The sequence below is a fragment of the Salvelinus sp. IW2-2015 genome, linkage group LG23 (genome assembly GCF_002910315.2).
Source record: "Salvelinus sp. IW2-2015 linkage group LG23, ASM291031v2, whole genome shotgun sequence".
Taxonomy (NCBI): Eukaryota; Metazoa; Chordata; class Actinopteri; order Salmoniformes; family Salmonidae; genus Salvelinus; species Salvelinus sp. IW2-2015.
In genome coordinates, this window is record NC_036863.1 from 26,773,288 (window position 1) to 26,799,923 (window position 26,636).

General features: G+C 41.1%; 3 protein-coding genes, 1 long non-coding RNA gene and 1 pseudogene across 8 annotated transcripts; 4 read left to right on the forward strand and 1 right to left on the reverse strand.

The window, feature by feature from the left end:
* The first annotated feature begins 615 nt into the window (after window positions 1-615).
* On the forward strand, window positions 616-6,729 carry med31 (mediator complex subunit 31). Its single transcript, XM_023969251.2, has 4 exons — window positions 616-820; window positions 1,606-1,680; window positions 2,091-2,187; window positions 6,352-6,729. The coding sequence occupies exons 1-4, from the start codon at window positions 799-801 to the stop codon at window positions 6,557-6,559; spliced, it is 402 nt and encodes a 133-aa protein (XP_023825019.1). The 5' UTR covers window positions 616-798; the 3' UTR covers window positions 6,560-6,729.
* On the reverse strand, window positions 2,362-7,641 carry LOC111951190 (uncharacterized). Of its 3 annotated transcripts, XR_011473966.1 has the most exons (5): window positions 7,396-7,641; window positions 4,084-4,128; window positions 3,766-3,800; window positions 3,589-3,670; window positions 2,362-2,842 (listed from the first exon to the last, which is right to left on the reverse strand). It is a non-coding gene; the product is annotated as an uncharacterized lncRNA (long non-coding RNA). The 3 variants fall into 3 exon arrangements; XR_002875568.3 differs by lacking the exon at window positions 7,396-7,641 and having other exon boundaries at window positions 4,084-4,171; XR_011473965.1 differs by lacking the exons at window positions 4,084-4,128; window positions 7,396-7,641 and having other exon boundaries at window positions 3,766-3,979.
* Window positions 7,642-7,805: 164 nt separating this feature from the next.
* LOC111951061 (uncharacterized) lies at window positions 7,806-10,817 on the forward strand. 3 transcript variants are annotated; one of them, XM_023969042.2, is made up of 7 exons: window positions 7,806-7,991; window positions 8,334-8,574; window positions 8,701-8,839; window positions 8,989-9,125; window positions 9,206-9,258; window positions 9,471-9,913; window positions 10,088-10,817. In XM_023969042.2, exons 1-7 carry the CDS (start codon window positions 7,853-7,855, stop codon window positions 10,412-10,414), a joined length of 1,479 nt encoding a protein of 492 aa, XP_023824810.1. In that variant the 5' UTR covers window positions 7,806-7,852; the 3' UTR covers window positions 10,415-10,817. The 3 variants fall into 3 exon arrangements, with proteins under 3 accessions (XP_023824810.1, XP_070290558.1, XP_070290559.1); XM_070434457.1 differs by having other exon boundaries at window positions 9,471-10,817; XM_070434458.1 differs by lacking the exon at window positions 7,806-7,991 and adding an exon at window positions 8,165-8,183 and having other exon boundaries at window positions 9,471-10,817.
* A 492-nt stretch (window positions 10,818-11,309) lies between these two features.
* LOC111950125 (schwannomin-interacting protein 1) lies at window positions 11,310-16,828 on the forward strand. Its single transcript, XM_023967506.3, has 7 exons — window positions 11,310-11,543; window positions 12,184-12,398; window positions 12,836-12,966; window positions 13,078-13,165; window positions 13,498-13,611; window positions 13,737-13,848; window positions 14,059-16,828. Exons 2-7 carry the CDS (start codon window positions 12,192-12,194, stop codon window positions 14,151-14,153), a joined length of 747 nt encoding a protein of 248 aa, XP_023823274.1. The 5' UTR covers window positions 11,310-11,543; window positions 12,184-12,191; the 3' UTR covers window positions 14,154-16,828.
* Window positions 16,829-18,372: 1,544 nt separating this feature from the next.
* Window positions 18,373-19,699, forward strand: LOC111950529 (P2Y purinoceptor 4-like; annotated as a pseudogene).
* The last annotated feature ends 6,937 nt before the right edge of the window (window positions 19,700-26,636 follow it).

Sequence of the window (26,636 nt, forward strand, 5' to 3'; positions counted from 1 at the left end):
ATTCACTGCTCGACTGAGGGACCTTACAGATAATTGTATGTGAGGGGTACAGAGATGAGGTAGTCATTAAAAAATCATGTTAAACACTATTATAGCACATTTATTGCAATTTATTATGTGACTAATTATTACTCCTGAACTTATTTAGGCTTACCATAACAAATGGTTTGAATACTTATTGACTCAAGTCATTTCAGCTTTTAATTTGTAATTCATTTSTAAACATTTCTAAAAAACATACTTCCACCTTCACATTATGGTGTATGTAGGCCAGTGACACAAAATCTCTACTTTTATTAATTTTAATTGCAGGCTGTAACACAAGAAAATGTGTTAAAAGTCAGGGTGTGAATACTTTCTGAAAGCACTGTATGTAGATAGCCCTTATAGTATCAATCACAAATCAAGATAAATCGACATATAACCTAGACTCCAGGGTGGTAAATCCTGCCTTATTTCGATGTGTCCAACGTAAGCTTTGGTGAAAATGATTGTACTGGATGTAAAATAAAGCATTCCACAAGTCTGTGAAGTCTCTCCTATCAGACAGACATACTGTATTTGAAGACTGTGCGAATACTGTCCTCTAGTGGTGAACTTGAGAATGGCAGTCTACTATTGTCGTAAAAAGTTAAACTGCTGCAGTTTACGGCAAATATGGCGACATGATCGAAATGATTTTGTTGTTGACCAGACCACAACAATTAATTCAGCAAACTAACAATATATTCGTTTAAACAGCTTACATATTTCCGTTTTAAGGAGCCTGTTGTTTTCGTGCAGACCCAGTCACCTTTAATGGCAGGCGTCATGGAATCAGGTAATAAAGATAACCAACTCGCTATCTAACGTTAGCTAACTAGCTCGTTAGACAAAGTAGGCTACAAACAACTATAAAGTGGCTAGCGGACTGGATGTTTTGTCGCTGCTTTTTTTTTTTTTAAGACTAATGTCCACATAATGTAAGCTAAATTTGATATCTTGGTGTAGCTCGAGCTAACGTTGTAGCAGCGGTGTAAGGCACTGCATCTCAGCCTTAGAGGCGTCACTACAGACCCTGGTTCGATTCCAGGCTGTATCACAACCGGCTGTGATTGGGTGTCCCATAGGGTGGCGCGCAATTGGCCCAGCGTCGTTTGGTTTGGCCGGGGTAGGCCGTCATTGTAAATAAGAATGTGTTCTTTACTGACTTGCCTAGTTAAATAAAGGTTACAAAAAATAAAAGAAGTTATCCCTGGGACGCGTTCAGTACGACAGAACGGTGTGTAACGTTTAAGTAAACGGAAACGGTATTGTCCTGCTCGACCAGATGAAGAACGTTGTGATTATGGTGGCCCAAAAGGCGTATGTGTATGGTGTGCTGTACGAGTTATGCAATTTCATATAGTCACACCTATATTTAGAGAGAACTTACCTCAAAGGCTGTTGAAGAAAGGTGCGCACAGTTTTGGGGAAAAATGTTGTTTGATATAAACTGTAATGCAACATATGAACTGGACACACCCATGGTTTCCTAGCCATCTGTTTTGGCTAGCAAACTGCTTTCCCCAGAGTCAATTGTAATGTTATGTTACTCTAACTTGTTTTGTGTGTCTAATTTCACAGAGGAGCAGGCAAGGAACCGCTTTCAATCAGAGCTGGAGTTCATCCAATGCTTGGCCAATCCGAATTATCTGAACTGTGAGTGGGTTATCTAGCTAGCTAACTTATCCTCAATTTTCTGTCACTCAGAACAACCAAAGACACTCGTTACTATAACCTGCAGATATCACTGGTCACTTTAAAAATTAAACACGAGTCACTTTAATAATGTTTACATACTGCTTTACTCATCTCATATGTATATACTGGATTTTAGTCAGTACCACTCCGACATTGCTCGTCCTAATATTTATATATTTCTTAATTCCATTATTTTACATTTGTGTGTATTGTTGTGAATTGTTAGATACTACTGCACAGTTGGAGCATTTTGCTACACCTGCAATAACATCTGGGGGGGAAAAGTCTGTGACCAATAAAATTTGATTTGATTTGAGATATAGCTAGCATTGTTTGTGACTCGTCTCTGTTCCTCTGTGTCCCTCCAGTTCTGGCTCAGAGGGGTTACCTGCGAGAAAAACCCTTTGTGAACTACCTGAAGTACCTACTGTACTGGAAGGAGCCTGAATATGCCAAATTCCTGAAGTAAGATTCACTGTTGTTTTTCCTTCTGCATCATATACATCAATCACAGTATAACAATATGTATAATGTATGTACAACAGTGCCTTCAGTAAGTATTCACACCCCTTTACTTTTTCCACATGTTACAAAGTGGGATTGAAATGTATTTAATTGTCATTTTTTTGGTAAATGAGCTACACAAAATACTCTGTCGAAGTGGAAGAACAATTTTAATATTTGTAAAATCTACTGTACCAGTCAAACGTTGGAACACACCTACTCATTCAAGGGTTTTTCTTTATTTTTACTATTTTCTACATTGTATAATAATAGTGAAGATATCAAAACTAGGAAATAACACATATGGAATCATGGAGTAACCAAAAAAGTGTTAAACAAATCAAAATATATTTTATATTTGTCAAAGTAGCCACCCTTTGCCTTGATGACAGCTTTGCACACTTAGCATTCTCTCAACCAGCTTGAGAGTTCCCACACATACTGAGTGCTTGTTGGCTGCTTTTCCTTCACTCTGCAGTCAAAGTCATCCAAAACCATCTCAAATGGGTTGAGGTCGGGTGATTATGGAGGCCAGGTCATCTGATGCAGCACTCCATCTCTCTCCTTCTTGGTCAAATAGCCCTTGCACAGCCTGGAGGAGTGTTGGGTCATTGTCCTGTTGAAAAACAAAGTGGTCAAGTGGTCTGCGGTTGTGAGGCCAGCTGGACATACTGCCAAATTCTCTAAAATGATGTTGGAGGCTGCTTATGGTAGATAAATGTACTTTAAATTCTCTGGCAACAGTTCTGGTGGACATTTCTGCATTCAGTATGCTAATTGCATGCTCCCTCAACTTGAAATATCTATGGCATTGTGTTGTTTGACAAAACTGCACATTTCAGTGGCCCTTTATTGTCCCCAGCACAAGATGCACCTGTGATCGTGCTGTTTTTATCAGCTTCTTGATATGCCACACCTGTCAGGTGTATGGATTATCTTGGCAAAGGAGAAATGCTAACCAACAGGGATGTAAACAAATTTGTGCACAAAATTTGAGAAGCTTTTTGTGAGTATGATTTCAGCTCATGAAACATGGGCCAACACTTAACATGTTGCGTTTTATATTTTTGTTCAGTATACAATGTTGTTGATCAATCCAGTTTTCTCCAATCACAGCCATTAAACTCTGTAACTGTTTTAAAGTTATTATTGGCCTCATGGTGAAATCCCTGAGCGGTTTCCTTTCTTCAGCAACTGAGTTAGAAAGGACGCCTGTATCTGTGTACAGTTGAAGTCAGAGGTTTACATACACCTTAGCCAGATACATTTAAACTCAGTTTTTCACAATTTCTGACATTTAATCCTAGTAAAAATTCCCTGTCTTGCTTGAGTGAGAGAAAGTTAAGTGAAAGGGAGAGGCACCTTGGTGGCGGAGTAGAGAGACAGCATGGGTTGTGGTTGAGCACCTGCCTCTGAAGACATGTTGATGATCAGACCGTTCCCTCTGGGAAAGACAGGACAGGTGAATAAAGGGACAATTTCATAGATTGAAATCATTAAGATTCACGTTTCATTGATATCACCATGATGCATATGTACCTTGCAACCATGCGTGGGAGAACCAGTCTGGTCATCTGAGGAATGATAACACCATCAGTACCATCACCAACATCTCCATAATCACCAGAATCCTCTTTCACCCCCATCATCATCATCATCCGCATCATGATCATCATGATCAACAACACCAACATTAATCTCCTAAACGTTACCATTATATTTTTCACATAATGACCAAATATTAAAAGCTATGACTTTGTATGAGCCATACACTAGTTTAGAAACAWAYACTAAGACATGGACCATGCATAGAACTTCACAGAGGGAGTCTATATAAGTCCTGACAGATCATCTCACCTGGGTGACAGAGAGGATSTTACAGTTGATCACCTGGGTMGTTCTCTGTGTTAGGGAGGAATGAAAACACAAATTAACTCAACTATTASCTGAAGCTTTAAATCCAACCATAGTACATTATTACCTTGTTAGAATCAAAATGGCACCCAAAACATGATATATACAGTTGAAGTCGGAAGTTTACATACACCTTAGCCAAATATATTTAAACTCAGTTTTTCACAATTCCTGACATTTAATCCTAGTAAGAATTCACTGTTTTAGGTCAGTTAGGATCACCACTTTATTTTAAGAATGTGAAATGTCAGAATAATAGAGAGATTGATTAATTTCAGCTTTTATTTCTTTCATCACWTTCCCAGTGGGTCAGAAGTTTAAATACACTCAATTAGTATTTGGTAGCATTGCCTTTTAAATTGTTTAACTTGGGTCAAAACATTCGAGTAGCCTTCCACAAGCTTCCCACAATAAGTTGGGTGAATTTTGGCCCATTCCTCCTGACAGAGCTGGTGTAACTGAGTCAGGTTTGTAGGCCTCCTTGCTCGCACACAGATTTTCAGTTCTGCCCACAAATGTTCTATAGGATTGAGGTCAGGGCTTTGTGATGGCCACTCCAATACTTTGACTTTGTTGTCCTTAAGCCATTTTGCCACAACTTTGGAAGTATGCTTGGGGTCATTGTCCATTTGGAAGACCCATTTTCTACCAAGCTTTAACTTCCTGACTGATGTCTTGAGATGTTGCTTCAATATATCCACAATCTTCCTCCCTCATGATGCCATCTATTTTGTGAAGTGCACCAGTCCCTCCTGCAGCAAAGCACCCCCAGAACATGATGCTGCCACTACCGTGCTTCACGGTTGGGATGGTGTTCTTTGGCTTGCAATCCTCCCCCTTTTTCCTCCAAACAAAARAATGATCATTATGGCCAAGCAGTTCTATTTTTGTTTCATCAGACCAGAGGACATTTCTCCAAAAAGTACCATCTTTGTCCCCATGTGCAGTTGCAAACCGTAGTCTGGATTTTTTATGGCGGTTTTGGAGTAGTGTTTTCTTCCTTGCTGTGCGGCCTTTCAGGTTATGTCGATATAGGACTTGTTTTACTGTGGATATAGGTACTTTTGTACCTGTTTCCTCCAGCATCTTCACAAAGTCCTTTGCTGTTGTTCTGGGATTGATTTGCACTTTTCGCACCAAAGTACATTAATCTCTAGGAGACAGAACGCGTCACCTTCCTGAGCGGTGTGACGGCTGCGTGGTCCCATGGTGTTTATACTTGCGTACTATTGTTTGCACAGATGAACGTGGTACCTTCAGGCGTTTGGAAATTGCTCACAAGGATGAACCAGACTTACCGTGTTGTCAAGCAAAGAGGCACTGAGTTTGACGGTAGGCCCTGAAAGACATCCACAGGTGTACACCTCCAATTGACTCAAATTATGTCAATTAGCCTATCAGAAGCTTCTAAAGCCATGACATCATTTTCAGAAATTTTCCACGCTGTTTAAAGGCACAGTCAACTTAGTGTATGTAAACTTCTGCCCCACTGGAATTGTGATAGTAAATTATAAGTGAAATAATCTGTCTGTAAACAATTGTTGGAAAAATTACTTGTGTCATGCACAAAGTAGATGTCCTAACCGACTTGCCAAAACTAAACGAGTTTTAATGACTCCAACCTAAGTGTATGTAAACTTCCGACTTCAACTGTCGTAACTGGGTGTATTGATAAACCATCTAAATTGTAATTAAAACTTCACAATGCTCAAATGGATATTCAATTTCAGCTTTTTTTTTATTTTTACACCTCTARCAATAGGTGCCCTTTTTTGCGAGGCATTGGAAAACATCCCTGGTCTTTGTGGTTGAATCTGTTAAATTAATTACTCGACGTGAGGAACCTTACAAATAATTTTATGTGTGGAGTACATAGAAGAGGTAGTCATTTAAAAATCTGATGTAAAACAATATTACTGCACACATTGAGTCCATGTGACTTGTTAAGCACATCTTTACTTGTGATATCAAAAGAGTTGAATACTTATAGACTCAAGACATTTCAGCTTTKATTTTTTTATTAATTTGTTTAAAAAAATAAAAAAACATAATTCCACTTTGACATTATGGGTAATTGTATGTAGGCRAGTGACACATTTTATCTCAATTTAATCCATTTTAAATTCAGGCTGCAACAGAACAGAATATGGAAAAAGATCAGCGGTGTGAATACTTTCTGAAGGCACTGTATATGTCTCCCTTGTTATGCAGATACCCCCACTGCCTGCACATGCTGGAGCTGCTTCAGTACGAGCACTTCAGGAAGGAGCTTGTGAATGCACAATGTGCCAAGTTCATTGACGAGCAGCAATTACTGCACTGGCAGCACTATTCCCGGAAACGCACCCGTCTGCAGCAGGCTCTGGCAGAGCAACAACAGCAGCAACAGCTGCCTCATGGCAATGCTACTGCTAAATGAGAGATAATCTGTGGCATAAAAAAAACAGGATGATTGAACTTGAATGGACATGGACTCAAATGTCAATTCAGCCTCCTGGAAATGTATTTGTGATATGGATCATGGGGATGTCTGTTTTTGCTCTTATTTATGTTTCTGCTTTGGAAAATAAATACAACTTTTGGTTAAAATGCTGTTGCTTTGTTGTTTGACCTCAATAGAACAGTGGTGGAAATGGACAGCATTGTTTACTCCTAATTTCTCAGGGAGAGTGAGGCAGCAGTTTTGGTTAGTATTAGAAAACTATGATAGATACTTAAGGTCAGTAATGGATATTATGCAACCAAGAGCTAAAATAACAATATAAGCAGTGAAAAACACTTATGGAGAAATATAATACACATTCAAATATGGGACTGTTGTAAGTGTATGTAAAACAAATTGTCACCCTGATTCAGGCCTCTATTCAATTCACATCATGAAATTAAGCATTACAGCGTGATAAGTGTGATGGCAATGTACCCACTTTAGCGTCGACTGCATTCACGGTAAATAGTGCTTATGTCCGCTCAATCGGAATTTACCTTAACATTTCTATCGCAGAATCTATAACACTTCAATTTTACAGATGGATTAGAGCTCTCAATCTGCTAATGACTAGATGCTTCTTGTATTAATCTATTTCCAAGATGGGTAAAGACCGTGAACAACTTCTCAATCAATTGTGTACAATTAATAGTATTACATTAGTAAACTTAAACATGCACACAATTAACATGTATTATTTCTGAATTATGATGCATTTGGAATGTATCACTGTAATTGGATACTTTTTAATCTATTTCGTAGTCCCTTACCAAGATGGCGCAAAATATAACCAACGTTTTGAGTTGTCACAACCGGAAGATTACTGAACAAAAACTGCTGTTGAACAATTTGATAAGGTCACAGCACGGATTATTGCGAAGTTGAAAAAAATAGAATTTCTCATTGTTCTGTCTAATTTGCTCCGAAATACATTTGTGGATGGTTGTTTATTAACACCCGGTAAATGTTCATCTCAAAGATTTGTGTCTGTGTGTTTTGGGTCTGCCACACCTCTGGTTTATGACGTTTCCCTAAAAATGACTACTCTTTGTCACGTGATGACCTATAAATAATGGTAGGATTTCAATTGTATACTCCTCGCCTTCTCAAACCCCATTGGAGGAGAAAGACAGAGGTCCCGCCCCTCTGACCTTCTCCTCCAATGGGATTTGAGGCGAGGAGGAACAATTGAGATTCTCCCAATGTCCATTTTTTGTCTCGAGATCAATGTTCACTTCACTCTGTGTTGTACCGCTGAAGGATTGTGAGATTAAGTATTTTGACTTTTCCTTCTTGTCTTTGTTGAAATTACTTTTCTTCTATTGTTTTAACCCTGCTCAACGCACAGCAGTTTTTGGCTTCACACGTAAGTGAACTTTTGAAACACCCGCAGTCCCCTCCCACTAAACCCCCACAGCTCAAACACACACTGTAATGTTTAGATTATGTGCATTCTCTCGCTTGAGCTCAGATGTATCTGTTTGGCATCATATGCAATGTTACCCAGTTGGACAGTGTGTGAGACAGACAGTGGGTAGTGTTTGTGTCTGTTGTGTAGGTATGTCAGCGACAGAGTCATTTGTCTATTTGGTCTCAGTGTTGTCTCACAGTACCGGTCTGTTGTTTTCTTTAGTGTTATTAGTCAGTTCTCTAGCTGTATTTTTATAAACACCCTCCTGAATAGGTCCCTGATGTAATTGTATTCCAGGTCTGTCTGTCATGTCCTCGCTCAGGACCGTGAGGATGCGGCAGCTGCGAGTTGCGGTGGTGGGCGCGGGAGCTGCAGGTCTGTGTGCCGCACGTCACATCTTGTCCCGCCCAGACACCTTCGCCCCACCGGTCGTCTACGAGCTCGCGGAACACGTGGGTGGCACATGGTTCTACGAGGAACGCACCGGTAGCTATGACAACGGGCTGTCCATTCACAGCAGCATGTACAGAAACCTCAGGTACAGTAACACTAACCTCACCCTCTCTCTCTTTCTCTCTATGTCTCTCTCTCTATCTCTCTCTCTGACTTGACCCAGGTCTTATTTTGTGTGTCTCATGTTTTACACTCCCTTAACTCTATGCAGGACCAACCTGCCCAAGGAGGTCATGATGTTCCCTGACTTCCCCTTTGACCCCCAGCTGCCCTCCTTCCTGCCACACCAGGAAGTACAGAAGTATCTGGAGAGATACTGCCAGAGCCACTGCATCACACCACATATTAGGGTAGGTACCGTCCACTCACACACATGGTCCTCTGTCAGGGGTAGAGAAGGAAGGTCCACCCTCATCGATTTCAGGTGAAAAAAGGAAAATGTTTATTCCGTTTCACAGGACAAGAGTCTAAAGCCCATCTCTCCCCCACTCTTTGTTAGTTCAGCACTGTGGTGGATGAGGTGAGCCCTGTGGTGACAGAGGGTAAAGGACCAATGACGACGTGGGAGGTGACGTCACGTGACAAGTCTGGATCACGGAACACTGAAACTTTTGATTCCGTGTTCATCTGCAGCGGGTAAGAGATGTGCATGTGCTTTAGATATTTACAATGTCTTTTACACCCTAACCCTTAACCCCTGTCTCCTTTCCCTGTAGGCACTACTCTGACCCCCACATCCCATCCATCCCTGGGCTAGAGCGATTTAAAGGTGTACACCACAGTCATCAATCCCTATCCCTCTCTTTCTTTACCTATATCTCATGSCCAGAATTTTCCTGACCATGCAACCTGAACTGGAAAATGTCTGGGCCAGGTTAGGTGTTCAGGAAAAACTCATGGCTTTTATCTTATGCCATTTCTCTTTATCTCGCTCTTTCTCTGAAGCTGTATCTCATCCCATCCCCTTGTTTCTCTCTCTAGGCAAAGTGATCCACAGTCACTCATACCGCCACCCAGAACCCTTCTCAGGTCAGTCAGTGGTGGTGCTGGGCGCTGGGGCCTCAGGACTTGACATCTCACTAGAACTGGGTCGATCCAACGCCCAGGTGACTCTGAGCCACGGTAAGCCCACCCTACCCTTTCCTCTGCCCTATGGAGTCCACCAGGCCACCCCTGTGGAGGAGATCCAGGAGGATGGGTCTCTGCGGTTCCAGGATGGGTCCATTACCCAGGCCCAGGTCCTGCTGCTCTGCACGGGCTACAACTTCAGCTACCCTTTCCTGGAGCCAGCCCGATTGGGCCTGGAGGTTCAGGAGCACCTGGTAACCCCGCTCTACAGGTTCCTGATGCCCCCAGCATTCCCCTCACTCTTCATCATAGGCATCTGTAAAATAATCTGCCCCTTCCCCCACTTCCACTGCCAGGTGAGGTTGATGGTGATGTTGATTATCTTATTTTTTGTGGAACAAAATGTCTGGCTACCTCATCCCTCCCTCACTATATCTTGTTCATTCTCTCTCTTATTGCTTTTTTGTTCTTTCCCATCTTTCTCTCTCTCTATCAATCTCTCTCTCTCGCTCTTCCCCTCTTTTTCTCAGGTCCAGTTTGCCCTGGCAGTGCTGGAGGGCTCCGTGGCCCTGCCATCGCAGGCTGAGATGGAAGAAGAGGCCCAGGGAGAGATGGCGAGGAAGGTGGAGAGGGGGGTGCAGCTCAGACACATGCTGAAGATGGACAAGGAACAGTGGGGTTATGCCCAGACCTTAGCTCAGACTGGGAGGTTCGCCCCTCTACCCCCAGTCACACAGAGCCTGTATGAGGAGGTATGGAGGCAGAGACAGGTTCACCCACAGAACTACCGGCAGCTGAACTATCGACTCGTCAGTGACACACAGTGGGAGCAACAGGAACTGCATGCTGGTGAATGAGGAGGAGAGGAAAGTCGAGGTTAGGAATAGGATAGGAGGAGAGGAAATGACTGAGCATCCTTGGATAAATGGACAATGATGTAGGCCTTTTACTGAAATCTTACTTTGACATAATTTATTGTAATGTATGGACTCATGTAAATAATATATGCAATTTCACCCACAATTCTTTAGATAATGTTAGAAGCCTAGCCTATATCAAATGTACCTCACCAGCTTTTCTTTCACTTATTGTAAACAGAAAACATGTCATATCTCTGTCAGATTTCTCAATATTGAATTKTTTGTAGGATATTTTATATCAATACATTCCTTAATGAACTTTTCAAAATGTATTTCCAATGCCAAAACTGCCAAGCTCCAAGGAAATAAAAAAAATGCCATGGGAATATTAGAAAACCAATTTGTCCACTTTTTTAAATATGACTATTTTAGTTTATTTAGGATTTCCCTCTTTTATAATTCGAATGACATGAATGTAATAATAGCCATCTGGCCTGCATGTCAGGCTATTTTAAAAGACATTGAGATATGTATGTGTTTCAGTTTTGCTCCAAATGCTGTAATATGACTTTCTCTCCCGGGTTTTCCCATCTGGTTTGAGTAGTCATATCCCAAAATGTTGAAATTGGACACTAATTAAGAGTACATTCTTAACCTTTATAACCCTCCTTTACAATTGTTTTTAGTTCGAAATGTAGAACCAGAGTCAGACCACACCCGATTGTTTTAATCTTAAATAGATATCGCATGTAATTTCAACACTTCCAGGAATCCGAAGCATCGCTATTTAAAAGGGATAGGCATGGAGGGATGTAGTGGCACATTGGATGTAGGAAAAGCGGGCGTATCTTTTCCCGGCTGCAGAAGGTAGAGGTTAAAAAGCTGTGGGAACGGGTCAGAGGAAAGAGAGGGGCGGGAGGAATGGGAAAGGGTACAGTAGAAAGGCAGGCAGGGTCTTTTCTTAACTTAAAGGAAGAGTTAAATCAGAAGTTAATAGCTTATTGTGAGTTATTAAAACGATAGCCTACACCGCGGAGAACTGGGAAACCGAAAGTTATCTAATTATATAAGATATTAACAAGAGAAAGAGACCTCGATGTCGGGAATAGGACACGGTCTGGAATAGGTAAGTCAAAGTATCCGCTTGCCACCAGCCCCCCTCAATATTAAAATTGTAAACAACAAATCTTTCATGGTGTGTGTGGCATACATGTGCGTTATATCAAAAGAGAAGAGATACTTTGTATTCAACGTGTCGTGCGCGCGTTCCAGGCAGCACGTTCATGGCAAGAAATCTGAGCGCACTCGTTCTACAGTCAGACAGAGTGAGTCTGAAAAGTATTTAAAATGCAACCTTTTAAAACAGATTGAGAATTTTCCGGTATAGGCTAGTGCATGCATACTTCCGAGTTTAGATAATGGGAAAGATACAACAATTCACTATTACGAAATAGACTAGCCTCGCCTACAGTTCAGTCAGTGTTTTTCGAACTTCTCTAAGGAATGCTTTGTGTTTTTCTCCTGAGTAGGCTATCCTGGTATCCTATTGTTGATACACTCCGCTTTATCCTGTAGTAAGATTGTGCACATTGTATAATGATCTTGGCAGCTTCTTTTTGATAATATATATATATATATATATATATATATATATATATATTTGTTTATATATATCAGAGACCACCCACCTGAATCACTTTAAAATTAAAATTAATCAAATCCTCTTCCTTGACATCCCTTTCTCTGTCATCTGCCCACAACAATAGGGTGAAGGATGGAGGGAGATACAGAGAAAGAGACAGCAGAGGAGAAGGAGGGTGATGACACAGAGCTGTCTGGTGAGGAAGGGGTGGGGCGACTTCATCAGAGCGGAGGGTCCTCGGATGAAGATCAGGACCTACCCATCATGCAGTGGGAGGACCTGAGCCTGCGTATCGCCGAGCTAGAGAAACAGGAGGAGGAGAGGAGGGAGAGGGCAAAGGTCAGAAGGCATAAAGAGAGGGAGTAGACGTTTTTGTGCTCTGCCCTTAACGACAGATCTGAGATTAGCTTATCTGCCCCAAATCAAGACCTTAACAATTTGCGGGAACAGCACTACATTGACCTTAGATCAGAATCTAGGGGTAACTTCATCCTACTTCTCTCTTTGCCTTACACATGTGACTGTCATCTACTGGTATTAGGCTGAAAGCTGGAGCCCGAGATCACAGTAATAACCTCTGTTAATAAGATGATAGGAATAACACCCTGTGAACCCCTGGCATTAAAGCTGAACTTGTCTGTTTGAAAAAAACTGCAGAGATGGGTTTAATGACACCCTTACACTCTTAAATACCCCACCACCACAAATCTCCACCCCTTCCCTCCTCCCATGTCATCTCTCCATCCCTGATCCCTCCCCCTATTCCTCTCTTTCAGAGTACGTGTGGGTCGGAACAGGGGAGTGTGTCAGAGAGCTGGGCGGAGGAGAGGCAGGGTGGGCTTCGGAGGAGAGAGGAATGGGAGGAGGAGGACTATGGAAGGMGTCGAGTTACTGTTTTCTCATCTAGGTAACAAATGTCAAAAATCTCATTATCAACTTCATTCTGTATTCGCTGAAACCATCTAATTTCTGTTCTTTCTGTTCATGCAATTGTTGCCTTTTCCTTTTCTTATTACAGATTCCACAACCACAGAAATCTACAGTTATGCTACACCAACAACAGTGAGAGCGAGGATGATGATAAGGAGGAGGGGGCTGGCAAAGAGGTGAGCGATTCCCTCCTGTATTATAGTCTAGCTCAAGACTGGGACAAAAACCTGCACACATTGCTGCACTCTAGGACGAGGTGTGAAGAACTCTGTTCTACAGCGATGTATCATTCATTCATCCATCAGGATTGGGGTCAATTCCATTTAAATTCCAGTCAATTCAGGAAGTACACTGAAATTCCAATTCCAACTCTCTTCAATGTTTTTCAATTATGAAAATTTGGAATTGGAATTTGGTTTACTTTCTCAATTGACTGGAATTTAAATGGAATTGATCCCAACCCTGGCATCCATACTCATGCCATTTTGTGTTTCCTGTTTACTGTCAGGGTTCTAAAGAGGCAGGTAGCCATGGTTACCATCCCTCTGGCCTGAAGCTGGAGGTGAGGGCCGCACTGAGTGCGCTTAAAAACAAGCTGCTCGCTGAACAGAAAGAGAAGGAGGTAAGAAGGATGGAGAAGGGAGACTGTAAGTGTGAACTGTGGAGATAGAGGAAAACACTGAGCATTGTCTGAGAGAGAGGTGAAGATTGGTATGTGTGAATAATTCCTGTGTGTGTGTGTCTCAGCACCTCGCCTGTGTGATCACTAAGAGGAAGCATCTGGAATGCTGTGACCTGCAGATCTGCTCAATACAACAGCTCAGCTCCCTCAGGACCTCACTCAACCACGACATACACGGTCAGTAGGCGGTCATTACATGGAAATCTTGGTCATTACATGGAAAAAAAGTGGTTATTACATGGTAATYACTTGTTAGTAAGTGCACTGGCATGTGAGTGCTTGCTGTACAGTTTGTGCATTTTTGGCTCTATGTATTTGTGCCTTGTTGTTGTGCTTTGCATGTGACAATAGTAGTAATACTAGTAATATTATATTCTATTCTTGTAGACCTGAGCTCTGAGTTGGTGGGTCACCTGTTGATAAGGGACCAGCTGAGGACCAAACAGGATGCCATGCTCCTGGATGTACAGGATCTGACATAATGTTGACCCACAGGTGCACCGGATGTGACATCCCCACTGCCATGGACAGGGTACCAGGACATGAAGTCATTGTGACCAATAGTGGATAAAGTGATTTTGGCCCAGATATGCCACTATGAGACCATCAGAAGTATTGCCATAGTAGCCTACTCAATATGATTTTTCGTAAAGGAGAAATGTTATGAGCAACTGATGAGCAACATCTTGGACTAGTGTCATAATACAATCCATATTTCTCAGATGGATGGATAACTTTCTCTTCATCATCCCCACCTGATCTTGACCAGCATAATCTTCATCATCATTAGTGGAGAACGTACTGTATTAGGACCTGTTTTGACTTACGCATGCACTTAACCAAAAATATTTAATATCAGAAAGAGGGTTTTAAGCCATTTGTGATGTTGTTTGAAACATCTCTAGTAATATCTGACTCATAGTCTTTTGCCTGTGGTAAGAACGTCCTATTTATCTTGGGGGTGTCAGATGGAGACCCTTCACAGCCATAGTGTAACCCAACATTCAATGAGTTATATCATTTACATATATGAGGGATACAGCTTTACATAAGTTTTATTGTGTAAACATTGCAATATCCTTGACTTACTACTTTAAGGGAATTGTCCACTTATAGCTTGTCTAAAACAAGCTAAGCAGTTACATATTCAGGCTAAAGGGAACTGTCCTGTAACAATTTGGTAGAGAAGTTTCTTTGTTGCTAATTATCCTCTATTATGTATAATATAAGCCTCATGTAGTTGTTGATGTAAGGGAATTGTCTGCATAGTGCCAATAAGCCTGTGGGTATTGCCATTATGTATTTTATGATATACCTGGTTTGCAGCCATAACTATAACTACCACCAGCATAGGAAACTACAAAGCTGCAATTGGTCAATTGACTCCATGCCAGCATAACCTGAAAATATTTTGTGTTTCTCAGATTGTTCTGGCAATTCTCACATAGAAACTTCATTGGGATGAAGGATGTTTGATGTGCTTTTTACATTTGTAACACAAATCAGATCTTTTTTTATCATGATGGAAGGGGCAATTTTAGGCCCTTTTTAATCCTATGTATAACAACACCTTGGTGTCGTTATACCCCTAATAGCTCTAAAATATGGACTATCATTACATTCTGAAATACAATTTTACACATTAATTTATTCAATATTAAAACTATTAATATTATCTCAAAAGTACCCTTTTTGATTTTGTTCAGTTTTAGACATATTGTTTTAAACAATCTATTTTACTAGTACATCACATTTCCAGAGTGGGCTCTCTGTTACTTTTAAAGTTATGTTTCAAAGGGAACTCCTTCTGCTGGTGATTTGCTGAATGTGCAATCCTGCAATAGGGCTGTGATTGGTTAATTACCTATAATGTAAATTTCTTTGTATAGTGAACAATAATATAAACTCAACATGTAAAGGTTTGGTCCCATGTTTCATGAGCTGAAATAAAAGATCCCGGAAATGTTCCATATGCACAAAATGCTTAATTATCTCAAAATGTTGTGCACATATTTGTTTACAACCCTACTAGTGAGCGTTTATCCTTTGCCAATATAATCCATCCACCTGACAGGTGTGGCATATCAAGAAGCTGATTAAACAACATGAACATTACACAGGTGAACCTTGTGCTGGGGACAATAAAAGGCCACCCTAAAATGTGCAGTTTTGTCACACAACAAAATGCCACAGATGTCTCAAGTTTTGAGGGATTGCAGGAATTTCCACTAGAGCTGTTGCCAGGGAATTGAATGTTAATTTCTCTAGGACCTCCACATCTGGCTTCTTTACCTGCGTGATCGTCTGAGGGTGGGATTGCTGAGGAGTATTTCTGTCAGTAATAAAGCCCTTTTGTGGGGGAAAACTTATTCTGATTGGCTGGGCCTGGCTCCCAAGTGAAATCCATAGATTAGGGCCTAATATATTTATTTAAATTGACTGAATTCCTTATATGAAATGTAACTCAGTAAAATAATTGAAATTGTTGCATATTGCGTTTATATTTTTGTTCAGTATATAACATTTATAATTTCTTCAAAAGTGGTAGAGAGCCCACTCTGGGAATGTGATGTTTGAAAAGTATATTCTTCCAAACAATGTGTAAAAATAAGCAAAACCAAAAAGGCCTCTTTTGAGATATTAATAATAAATATAATATCTTACCTGGTTTTCTGGTGATATGAAAGATTGTCATTTGTCTGCCATTTTAAAATATACCAGCATGTTTCTTCCCTCTTGTCTTTGTCCTGCTATCACAGTTCATTGTTTCATCATACTACAAATACACACGATTATTGGAAGTACCACATATAATAATTGCTAGTTAAGACACAAGGTATATTTTCCTGACCATGTGACCTCACCAGGGACAAACACCAGGCCCAGAGTCTTRCCTCTTCAAGTCACATGATCAGGAAAAACTCCTGGCCTTATTACCTCTTGTGTCTTAACTAGCAATTATTATATGTGGTACTTCCAATAATCGTGTGTATTTGTAGTATGATGAAACAATGAACTGTTTTAGCAGATTCATGGCCATGGGAAAGGGGTGAATGCTATGAAGTAACATTGAACTTTTTCATCTCTGAAGTATTATTCATTATTAACTTTTTTTAAATGTATAATTTTGCATTCAATAAACCTTGTAAGGTTATTTAATGTTGTGTGCTGTCACTGTGTTTGTCTTTGCTGCTGCTAGCACACCATACAATATTTCCAATATTTGTTAAAATCTATAGTTTAAGTGCTTGTGTGCGAGCGAGTAAACTTGTGTGTACCAGTGGGACCTTCAGTTGACTAGCTCAGCACTAATGATTGAGAGGTCAACAATAGAGGAATAGGGAGGGAGAGATGAGGATAAAGAAAAACTGAGGTAGGAGGATGGTTGCGCAACAGACTCAGGGATGACTGACCAGATGAGAGATAGAGAGAGCAGGAGGAGGAGAGGAATAAAATAATAGTGTGAAAGGTGAGAGAAAGTTACTGTTACTGTATGCTAACACTGTTTTACTGATGAGTTCACTGGCTAAGAGGACAAAGGCAAGAGGGAAAAAACAGGCTGGTATATTTTAAAGTGACAAAGGACAATCTTTCATATCACCAGAAAACCAGGTAAGATATTATATTTGTACACATTAAATACGCAAAAATATCAACACCACCACAAACATACAGAGAACGATGAATGAGGATTTTCCTTACTGTTGTAAGATTTACAATGATATAAATACCCAATTTACACACATTTTTGATTTGACAAAAGGGTTCATGAAAAATGTCAATAAACATAAATCGAAGCGTTGATAATTCAATGTTGCAGTAACATTCCAGTAGTAGCGCCTGCAGCTGCTTGCTTGTATTGGGTTTCCGTTCTGCATATCTGTCTGAATGGATATCAATTATTTACAGTGCCAGCGAAGGTCATAGGAGTAGGACCCTGTGTCGATCGGGACCAAGACACTTTGAGCTGCACCCTCCCCATCACCAAGATGCTACGTCTTCCTTTAAATGTTCAGATCCACTTGTTATTAGAAAGATATAAATAAGAAGACTTCTGGAATAACTAACCAAGGCCATGAGAGAGTTCTATGTGATAAACACTCCCAACATAGAAGATAAACATGAGGGAGCTAAACATTGATCACATAAACAACATTTTCCAACTAATTTAGCTGTGATTTACATGAATCATCCAAAGAAAACACACACAGTGTGCACAACAACACACAAAGAGAACCCACTATCATTGTTTCCATTTCCAAAACATGCATTCTTGGCACTTAGGATAGACTTTTAAATACTGTATATCACATTCTTGGACAGTGGATCAATCTACAGTACTCCAGAACATGGGCTTCAGTGTACTCATGGTCAAAGTGGATCAGATATGTAACATGGGTGAATGGAGAGTTTCCGGAAGAGTGTGTTACTGATTGAAGAGCTAATGGACCGAGAATTATCCATAATCAGCTAAATACATTCCTAGTGAGTATTTCCAAACTAAAGCACTTGTTTTCTCCCTCTTGCACAGAATATTCCTTCCCTCAAACCGTCTGCAGAGTAAAGATAAGAAGATGACCGCACCTGAGAGAGAGCAAACGATAGGAACACTAAACAAGCAGAAGAATTTGCCACAAGGAGCGCGTGATGAAAAAGGAACATGAGACTCTGCAAAAGAAGGGAAAACAACCACAGTCAACCATGATGATAAGCCAAGCCTCCAACACCACAGAGAGCACATCTGTGACAGGGACCTTCTCCTCCTTCACCCCAGCCCCCCTCTCTCCCTCTCTCCCTGCAGTATTGATGAGTACTATAAGTACATCTTCCTCCCTCTCTGCTACTCCCTCACCTTCTTCTTCAGCCTGACGCTCAACTCCATTGTCCTGGTGCGGTCCTGCCGTCGCTGTGGCGGCTGTTGCCATGGCAATACCCCCCGCCGCTGGACCACCTCTCTGATCTACATGGTGAACCAGGCGGCCACAGACCTAATGTATGGCCTGTCCCTGCCATTCCTGGTGGCCAGATATCTTCTTCCTCACCCTTCCTCACGTCCACCGCTGCCTGGGCATCTGCCACCCTATGAGGACCATCACCCTGGAGAGCAAGAGGGCCGTGAAGGGGACGTGTGCCATGGTGTGGGTGGTGGTGTTTGTGCTTACTTGTCCCATCTTCAGGTTTGCACAGACAGGGTATGTGGTGAGAGGAGGAGGTGGTGGAGGGAGGTAAGGGGAGTGGGGGAATGGGTCTGAAGGGGAGGGGTGTGGAGGAGAGGGGATCGGTGGGGATTCAAAGGCATTTGTGAACTGTTGGGATGATGCTATTGATAAAGAGTTTGCAGAATATGTCCTGTACGGCCTTGTCCTGCACCTACTGGGGTTCTTCGTCCCATTCACCATCATCGCATGGTGCTACTCCCAGGTAGTCAGGACCATCTTTAGGACCCTGCATTCCCCATCCAGCTCCCAGGTGGGAGAAGACGAGGAGGGAGGTAATGTGGGGTCAGAGGGGCGCAAGGAAAGGACGTCCATCTCCATCTCCAGCTCACAGCATTCCTATTTCATCCGCAGGAGCCGCAAGTCCATCAAAAGCATTGTCACCATCACTCTCCTGTTTGCACTGCTTCCTCCCTTTCCACATTACCCGGACACTATTCCTGCTACTCAGGAGGGGTCACATGGGGGGCTGCAATGCCGTGAAGACAATTTCAATCTGCTACAAAGTCACTAGGCCACTGGCTTCCTGCAATGCCTGGCTGAACGCTCTCCTGTACTTCCTCACTGGAGACAAGAGTGACTCCTGCTGTGACACGGCCAGTCAGCATGACCCCCACCTCAACCCCTCTCTCTGGCCACTGAGGATCCTGAGGAGAGACAGAGTGGGAGAGAAGGAGTAGGTGAAGGGAGAAAAGAAGACTGAAAAGGAGAAGAAGAGGGCAATTCGTCTGGACAATGAGTCAAAGTCTACTGGGTTTGTCGTTTAGGAGATTTTACACTTGGAACAAATACGGCATCGTTTACGTGTAAATTTGTGTGTGTTTGTGTATTTTTTGTATGGACCTTTCTATTTGGGGCACTTAGTTGTTTTGCACTTTATTTCATTTGGACTTGTTAAATGTGTTACTTTCTCACTTAGCATGTTGACATTAAAAAACAGTTGGAATTTCAGTGTACTTCCTGAATTGACTGGAATTTAAATGGAATTAACCTCAACCCTGGCCAGCACATACAGTGAACACACAGTGTACAAACAGTAGCTAAGCTACATGGCTATTGTTAAAAAGCTAATAATGGTAATAGCTAATAAGRTGCTAATAAGCTGGTACAATTTACAGTAAGGGATGTCACAAGCATCYTATAAAATGTTTGTTGTTTATTAATCAAATTATGACTTGAAATCCATTGATTTCAATTGACTGACATTAGCTGTGAGGACTTAAGCTATGAAACAAATTATAAGAAAGCAATACTGGATAAATATAGAATGAAAAATCCAGCACAATGTCTCTTGGGGACATTTACTGATCTTACAACTAAAATGTGATGCTGTGACTTTAGGGTTATTGAATCCATCAAAAACAAATTCCTCTATGAATCTGAAATGTTAGTCTAGGGTGTAATCCAGCTATCCTGATATCACTGCAGCTTTCATAGCTGATATTGGCCATACACCTATGCTGATCACACACCTGTGCAGATGGGCCCAAAAATGTCACAAAATTTACCCTGAAAAGTTCTAAGTAATTTGTAAGTATTTCAACCACTGACCACATAAAACAGCACAACAGCATAAAAGTTAGGTTGGAATGTACTGAAATGAAAACACTAGCTACCTAGTACTGAAACATASTACAACTAAATCATATTGATTGGAAGTGTTGCTGACCTGGAGTAGTTTGTCTATAATGCCATATCAATGCTCTCCGTCTTTGAATGGCAGGAATCCAGGTGATGAGCAGATTGACATTCAGCAGTAGAGCAGGTGCAGTATCTTGGCATGAACATTTAAAATGAATAGTAATCCAAGTAAGGTGGGGGGTTTTTTGCTTCTTTTTTTTTTACATATTTCCTCTTGTTTTTAGAATTCTCTTGTTTTAAAAAATCCACAGGCTTCCTGTAATTTAGTCCTTGTGGTCACTACCCCTGTTTTGGACTGGGACCTGCCCCAAACCTAGGAGCAAGGGACTAATCGGGACGTGAGAAGAAGGGTGAGATTCACCCAGTCTGGTAACAAATAGATAGACTGATAGTTGGTGAAAGAGAGCAGGTGAAGGGTAGGGAAGGGCTGGGGGGACAAGGAAGCTTTGACTTCTCAACTGGCTTTAGCTTTTAATCCATAAGTAACAGTGTTGGAGRCCTGAGAGTGCAGTTAAMGCTCGGTGGGGGAGGGAAAGCAAGAAGGGATCAGAAAGGAAGAGAAAGAGGMGGAAAGAAAGYGAATGTGTTCTACCTATCCCAGGGTCACACAACAAATGTTATTTTATTACAAGAACTTAGAACTCAAAGGTAATAATGTGGCTTCTACCAAGGCCAGAGTAACAATGGAAGTTTTATTCAAGGAGGCAGTGTCAAACCGAAAAACGACTAGAACTAAACGTGCCAGAGCAGAAAGATGTTAGATGGCCTGTGCACAGCTGTGCATCTTCTACAAAGTGTTGTTTCAGGCAGGAAAGCTGTTAGATGACCTGTGCACAGCTGTGCATCTTCTACACAGTGTTGGTTCAGGCAGGAAAGCTTGCATGCTTACATGTGTTTTGGATTACGCTACATATGTCTTCGTCATTATGACGAACAGTACAGACTGCTGCCATAACCCAACGTAAACCTGGACATGCTCATTAGTGGTTAGACTGATCAGGTGGTGAAAAGGTAGAGGGACACAGACATTGCATGCTAAAACAAATCTCATGGGGAGAATCTCAATTGGATTTCCTCGATTCCTTGCATCGTCTCCTCCGTCCTCTCCTTGCCTCCTTTTGAAAAAGGTAAAAAGTAATCGGGGAGAAGAGGCGAGCAGAGGAAAGGTAGAAACAAATGCACTTGTATGAAATGAGACTACTTCGCCACTAGCGCGTCATCAGGCAAATTACATTTACTGAGGTGGAATCCCAAAATATACGTGTAAWGAAATGTATAGTTATGCTAGACATTTTATTGATAAAAAGAAAATTAGCATTTTTTTTTTTTTTTACAGCTTTTTCAAAGGGGGTGCGTGGATTTCAAAACTCTTCCACGGTAGGATACACCTGAGCATCCTCCACTGGAGAAAAAATGATTGACACTCTCCTACATATGGCAACCACTTATCGGTTTCCGGTTCACTGGAGGAGAGAGGAGGACTGAGGAGTCTAGGAGAGGACAGACTTTTTCCCAATTAAGAATCTCTGATGGYCTTTGATTGGTTTGGTGTCCCTCCTTGTTCACTCCCCTGTTCTTTAGCTCCGCACGACCGCCTAACAACCATTCCATTGGATTGGCTGTGAGACATGGCGAAGGGGATTTAACTTCCTGAAATGGATAAGTATAGCTTCCTTTGTCATCACACCAAATCAATTACTTTAAGATCTTGATTGCATCCTTTTGTTACACTATCACACAGTTTGCCATTTGTTTCATTCATTGTTTATTTAATCTATTGTTCATATGATGTCTGAGTGCCATTTACAGGTGGTTACAGATGCTCCCCACATAATGGCAGAGAGAGGAGACAACTGAGGATGAGAGGGGGGCTTAAGGAAAGAAAAACAGCTTATATGCAAGGTACAGGTAGAGGGCTTTAGTATTGTTTAAGTGGTATTTAGTACGAGAGGATGTTTTGTGAGAACCCTCTCATAAGATGCCATTATATATCGAGGACAAAGTTCAAGGCAGTGATAAAGATATCAGTAAACAGACATATCCCACTGGGCACAGATGTCAGTTCAACGTCTAGTTTGGATTTACATTTYGTTGAGTTGTCATAAATTCAACGTGAAAAAATAAAAAATCACCATGTCATTGGATTTAGGTAAAAAGTTGGGTGAAAATAATATGAAATTCCCTGACGTTGATTAGTTTTCAAATCCAATTAGGGTTGAAATTACATGGAAAAAAATGTTGATTCAACCAGTTTTTGCCAGTGGGATGGTCCGTCCCCCATAGTGGGCTGAAAATATATTTWAAAAAATTGACACAGGCCAGTCCACAGATGCAGCAATGTACATGGTAGGTACATGGATACCTGGAAATGGCCTGCTATACAGCTGGATTTCCTGGAAAAACCAGAGGGGTGGGGTGAATGGCACCGTTTATTGGACTGTGATTGCTTCTAATAGAAAAAAATCTCACACGCACTCATACACGTACACACACATATCATGAGAATGCTCTCATACAGCTTTCTGATTTTATGATCACAAGTGTCACGTGTCATGTGCTAACCACATGGTCTGTAGTATGACTGTGTGCTCTTCTATCTTGCGATTGATAGAGTCCAGTTGACCTAATAAGATTAGTCCGATGGGGTCCTGCTAAACTGGGCCGCTATCTGCAAGCCTCTTAGCAGTATGTGAGGCAGGCTGACAGCACTGACAGAGATCGCCTCAAAGCAAGGTTACACTTAGGGATAGAGCCTCCCACAGATAGCAAAGCCCTGACACTGACCCTTTCGCTATAGCTATCACAGAGAYAGCACCCAGYACCGAAGGGCAAGGAGAGAACACACTCTTTTGACACATGATGAGCCTCTGGTCAAAGTGTAATTTGGTCTTCATACAGTCTAGTAATAGCACTGTAAAGTCAGATCATCGAGGGCAATGAGAGTACCAATGCACTCTACACACATCCATCTACACTCTACACACATCCATCTACATCACAAAGTGAAGCAGTAACAAATAGTGCAAAGTGATATTGGAAGGCAACGCTCTTTAAAATCAGAGAACAGTAAAAGGCTGACGAGCGGTAGTAGGCAAAGGCATGGTCAATTGACAATGGGTTTGGTTACAAAAATCCTTGGATGATCTGTCTTGGACTGCCTTCTCTTTTCGTCTTCTCTCCTTTTCTCTAAGCTTTAAGTCAAATTGAATTAATCAAATGGCTGCTATTAAGCAGACCTGTAGAAGGAGGGAACACGAAAGCAGCTTAGGTGCACGGCAGACAGCCCCCATCACCCARCCCCCCTATAATCGATCGGGTGACTCCATCAAAGATCTTAATGKAGTAATAGGAGCTATTCTGGCTCCAGTATTAATCTGTACAGATGTAGGATCTTAATTTGAGCCAGTTGCTACCGGGGGAAAAAATCTTACAGCAACAGGAAATGTGAATTATTATGTGGATTATAATGAATMGACATTTTTTGTAGGGGTTGATGCATTTTTCGTTAGGGCAAATCAAATMACAAAKTTTWGAAGCTTTTTTAAAGCTTYAATACACTGCAAGTTTGRATTTRCTGCTGCAGGAAAATTCCTGCAACAAAAGGATGATCAAATTAAGATACMGCATCTGTAGGTTATGAGMAATGACTCYAKAACMAATAAGCAGGCTAAAACTACATMTGATTGTTTGAGTGAGTTTGCGTAATTCATTATGTAGGTTGAACATTATACAGTTAAGTAACAATGCAATTATATACTGACATGCAATGTTGGAGTAGAACTACAGGGAAATCGTTTAACTGTTAAAGGGTCACTATGAGGGTCTGGGGACCTAAGTTCATGTTCAAGGGGCATGCATGGGACACAATTGGGCATCTAAAGATTGCAGTACTTGCTTTTGTAGGTTAAGATGTAAATCAGAGGTCGTAAGCTGGATTCCAGCAAGATTAATGGGCAGAACCAGTGGATTCTGTATTAAGGTCGCCAATAAGGTAAGTACAGCCAGGACTTCCAGGGGCCTGCCTGTTGCATAAATCCAGATAAATCCAAATGTTTCAGGGCAGAGCAGAGTGGAGCAGGCTGCTGAAATCAAGTGGGTCAGCCAGCTGCCTGGACACTCCATAATATAGGCTTTGTGAAACAACTTAAACTTCACAATTAGTAGACTTTGCGCAAAAATACCTCGGCTACACATATTACTGCAATGTAAACTTGCAAACTTGTCACGTCTCAACCCCTACCTCCGGAAGTAGCGCACGACACTCGCCTGACAGTTGCCCCTCTAAGCAGGACAGTGTAAACAGAATTGTATTGTTGAGCCAACACTCTTACAGTACAAATTGCAATAGCAGAGCAATGATTTTTGAAACAGCTTAATGTACATACATTTTCCTTATTTTTAAGACTTGTTTTATTGAGTTTTTACCTGAAATTGTAATAACAGCCTGTACATTCTGAAATTGTCACGTACCTTTAAATCTCAACTGTATTTTTTATGTTTCTTTGCTTGACTGCTTGACTAGCAGGAGTTAGCTGTGTATTGTCAGCTAATGTGTACGGAGGAGAAAATAAACCCTTTAATTTCTGCACATGCTTGTGAATTGTGGCATTATTCAAGAGTGTAATTGGTTTGGTTGCATTATTCCACTGTGTAATAACTATGTTTTAGAAGAAAAGTTGCTTGGATTGTATAATAGTTTTTGCTTACTGGCTAGTGGCTACTGTGATATTTCACTGCGGTCAAGTGAGCCGACACTCGCAAAAAGCAGTCAAGCCATCAGCGCTTCGTCTGTTCTTTCAACCAATTGATTGGTGCAAAAATGTTGAACTCTATTTTTCCATATTTAGACAATACCCTATGTGTTTTAAGTAAAATAAACTATTGAGCTTGTCTGATGCTTTAAGCTCACTGTTTGAGTAAATTACACACAAATGACTCAAGAGGGAGCCAGAGATCAGATAAACAAAGAGGGAGAACTGAAGCTGTCCCACCATTCTCTTCTCGCTCCTACTGGCTTTTGTAGATTCTGCCATTACTCTCCTGAAGTTGCCGGTAATAGGCTACACAAGGAGTCGGTAAACTTTCTCATGTGGATGCCAATTTATCTTACCATTTCTACGATATGTGTGCCAGTTAGGTTTTCATATGCACATTTTCGTGGAAGAGATTCATTTCATTTATAATAATGTCTTCGTAAAATTCTGTCCAAATCTAAATGAAAATATACAAACCTAAAAAGTTCGTCTACTGTCATTGCCAACAACAGTTGTAAAAATAGCCTATAAAGCCAACAAACAAAAACATTTCAGCCTGCAGGTAGAACATATCCTGAATAAAATAAATACCACATTGGCTATGCATGGACTGTCTGCAACGAACTTAAAAACATATCAACTATTAACTTGGGTCCAGCCTAAAGCTGCTTGCAACATTGGGATCCGGGACAGACAAGGCTGTAGGCTATCTGTTCAAGGGATAAGAAGTAATCAGGTAGGCCTATTTTATGATGTTTCCACTGGATCAGAGCATGACATTTTCCCCTTTCATACTGAGTGGTTATCGAAAGGGAAAGAGCTGGAAAGATTTTTCAAATACATTGAGGATTTATTGTCATTCTCAATGGATGTAAAAACAGACTTTGTTTGCTTGCTGTTTGAGGTGAAGAAAACATTACTTTAACAAGCTCCACAGCTCATTAGTGGTTGTGCATTAAGCCAATCAGAAATACCATCAGATCCCCAAATGGGAACATTATATGCCTACATTGCACGCAAACCAGGAGCCTATAGCCTACTTCTATGCATAATCAGGTGTGCATCCTTCTCCCATTGACAGGAGGCTCCAAACAAAAGACAGTGACTAAATTTGACAAAACTCGTAAATGGAATAAAACCAAACGTGTTTATCACAAATAAAATAAAATAAAATTGTACTTGTCACAATACACATGGTTAGCAGATGTTAATGCAAGTGCAGCGAAATGCTTGTGCTTCTAGTTCCGACAATGCAGTAATAACCAACGAGTAATCTAACCTAACAATTCCACAACTAACTACTTATACACACAAGTGTAAGGGATAAAGAATATGTACATAAAGATATATGAAT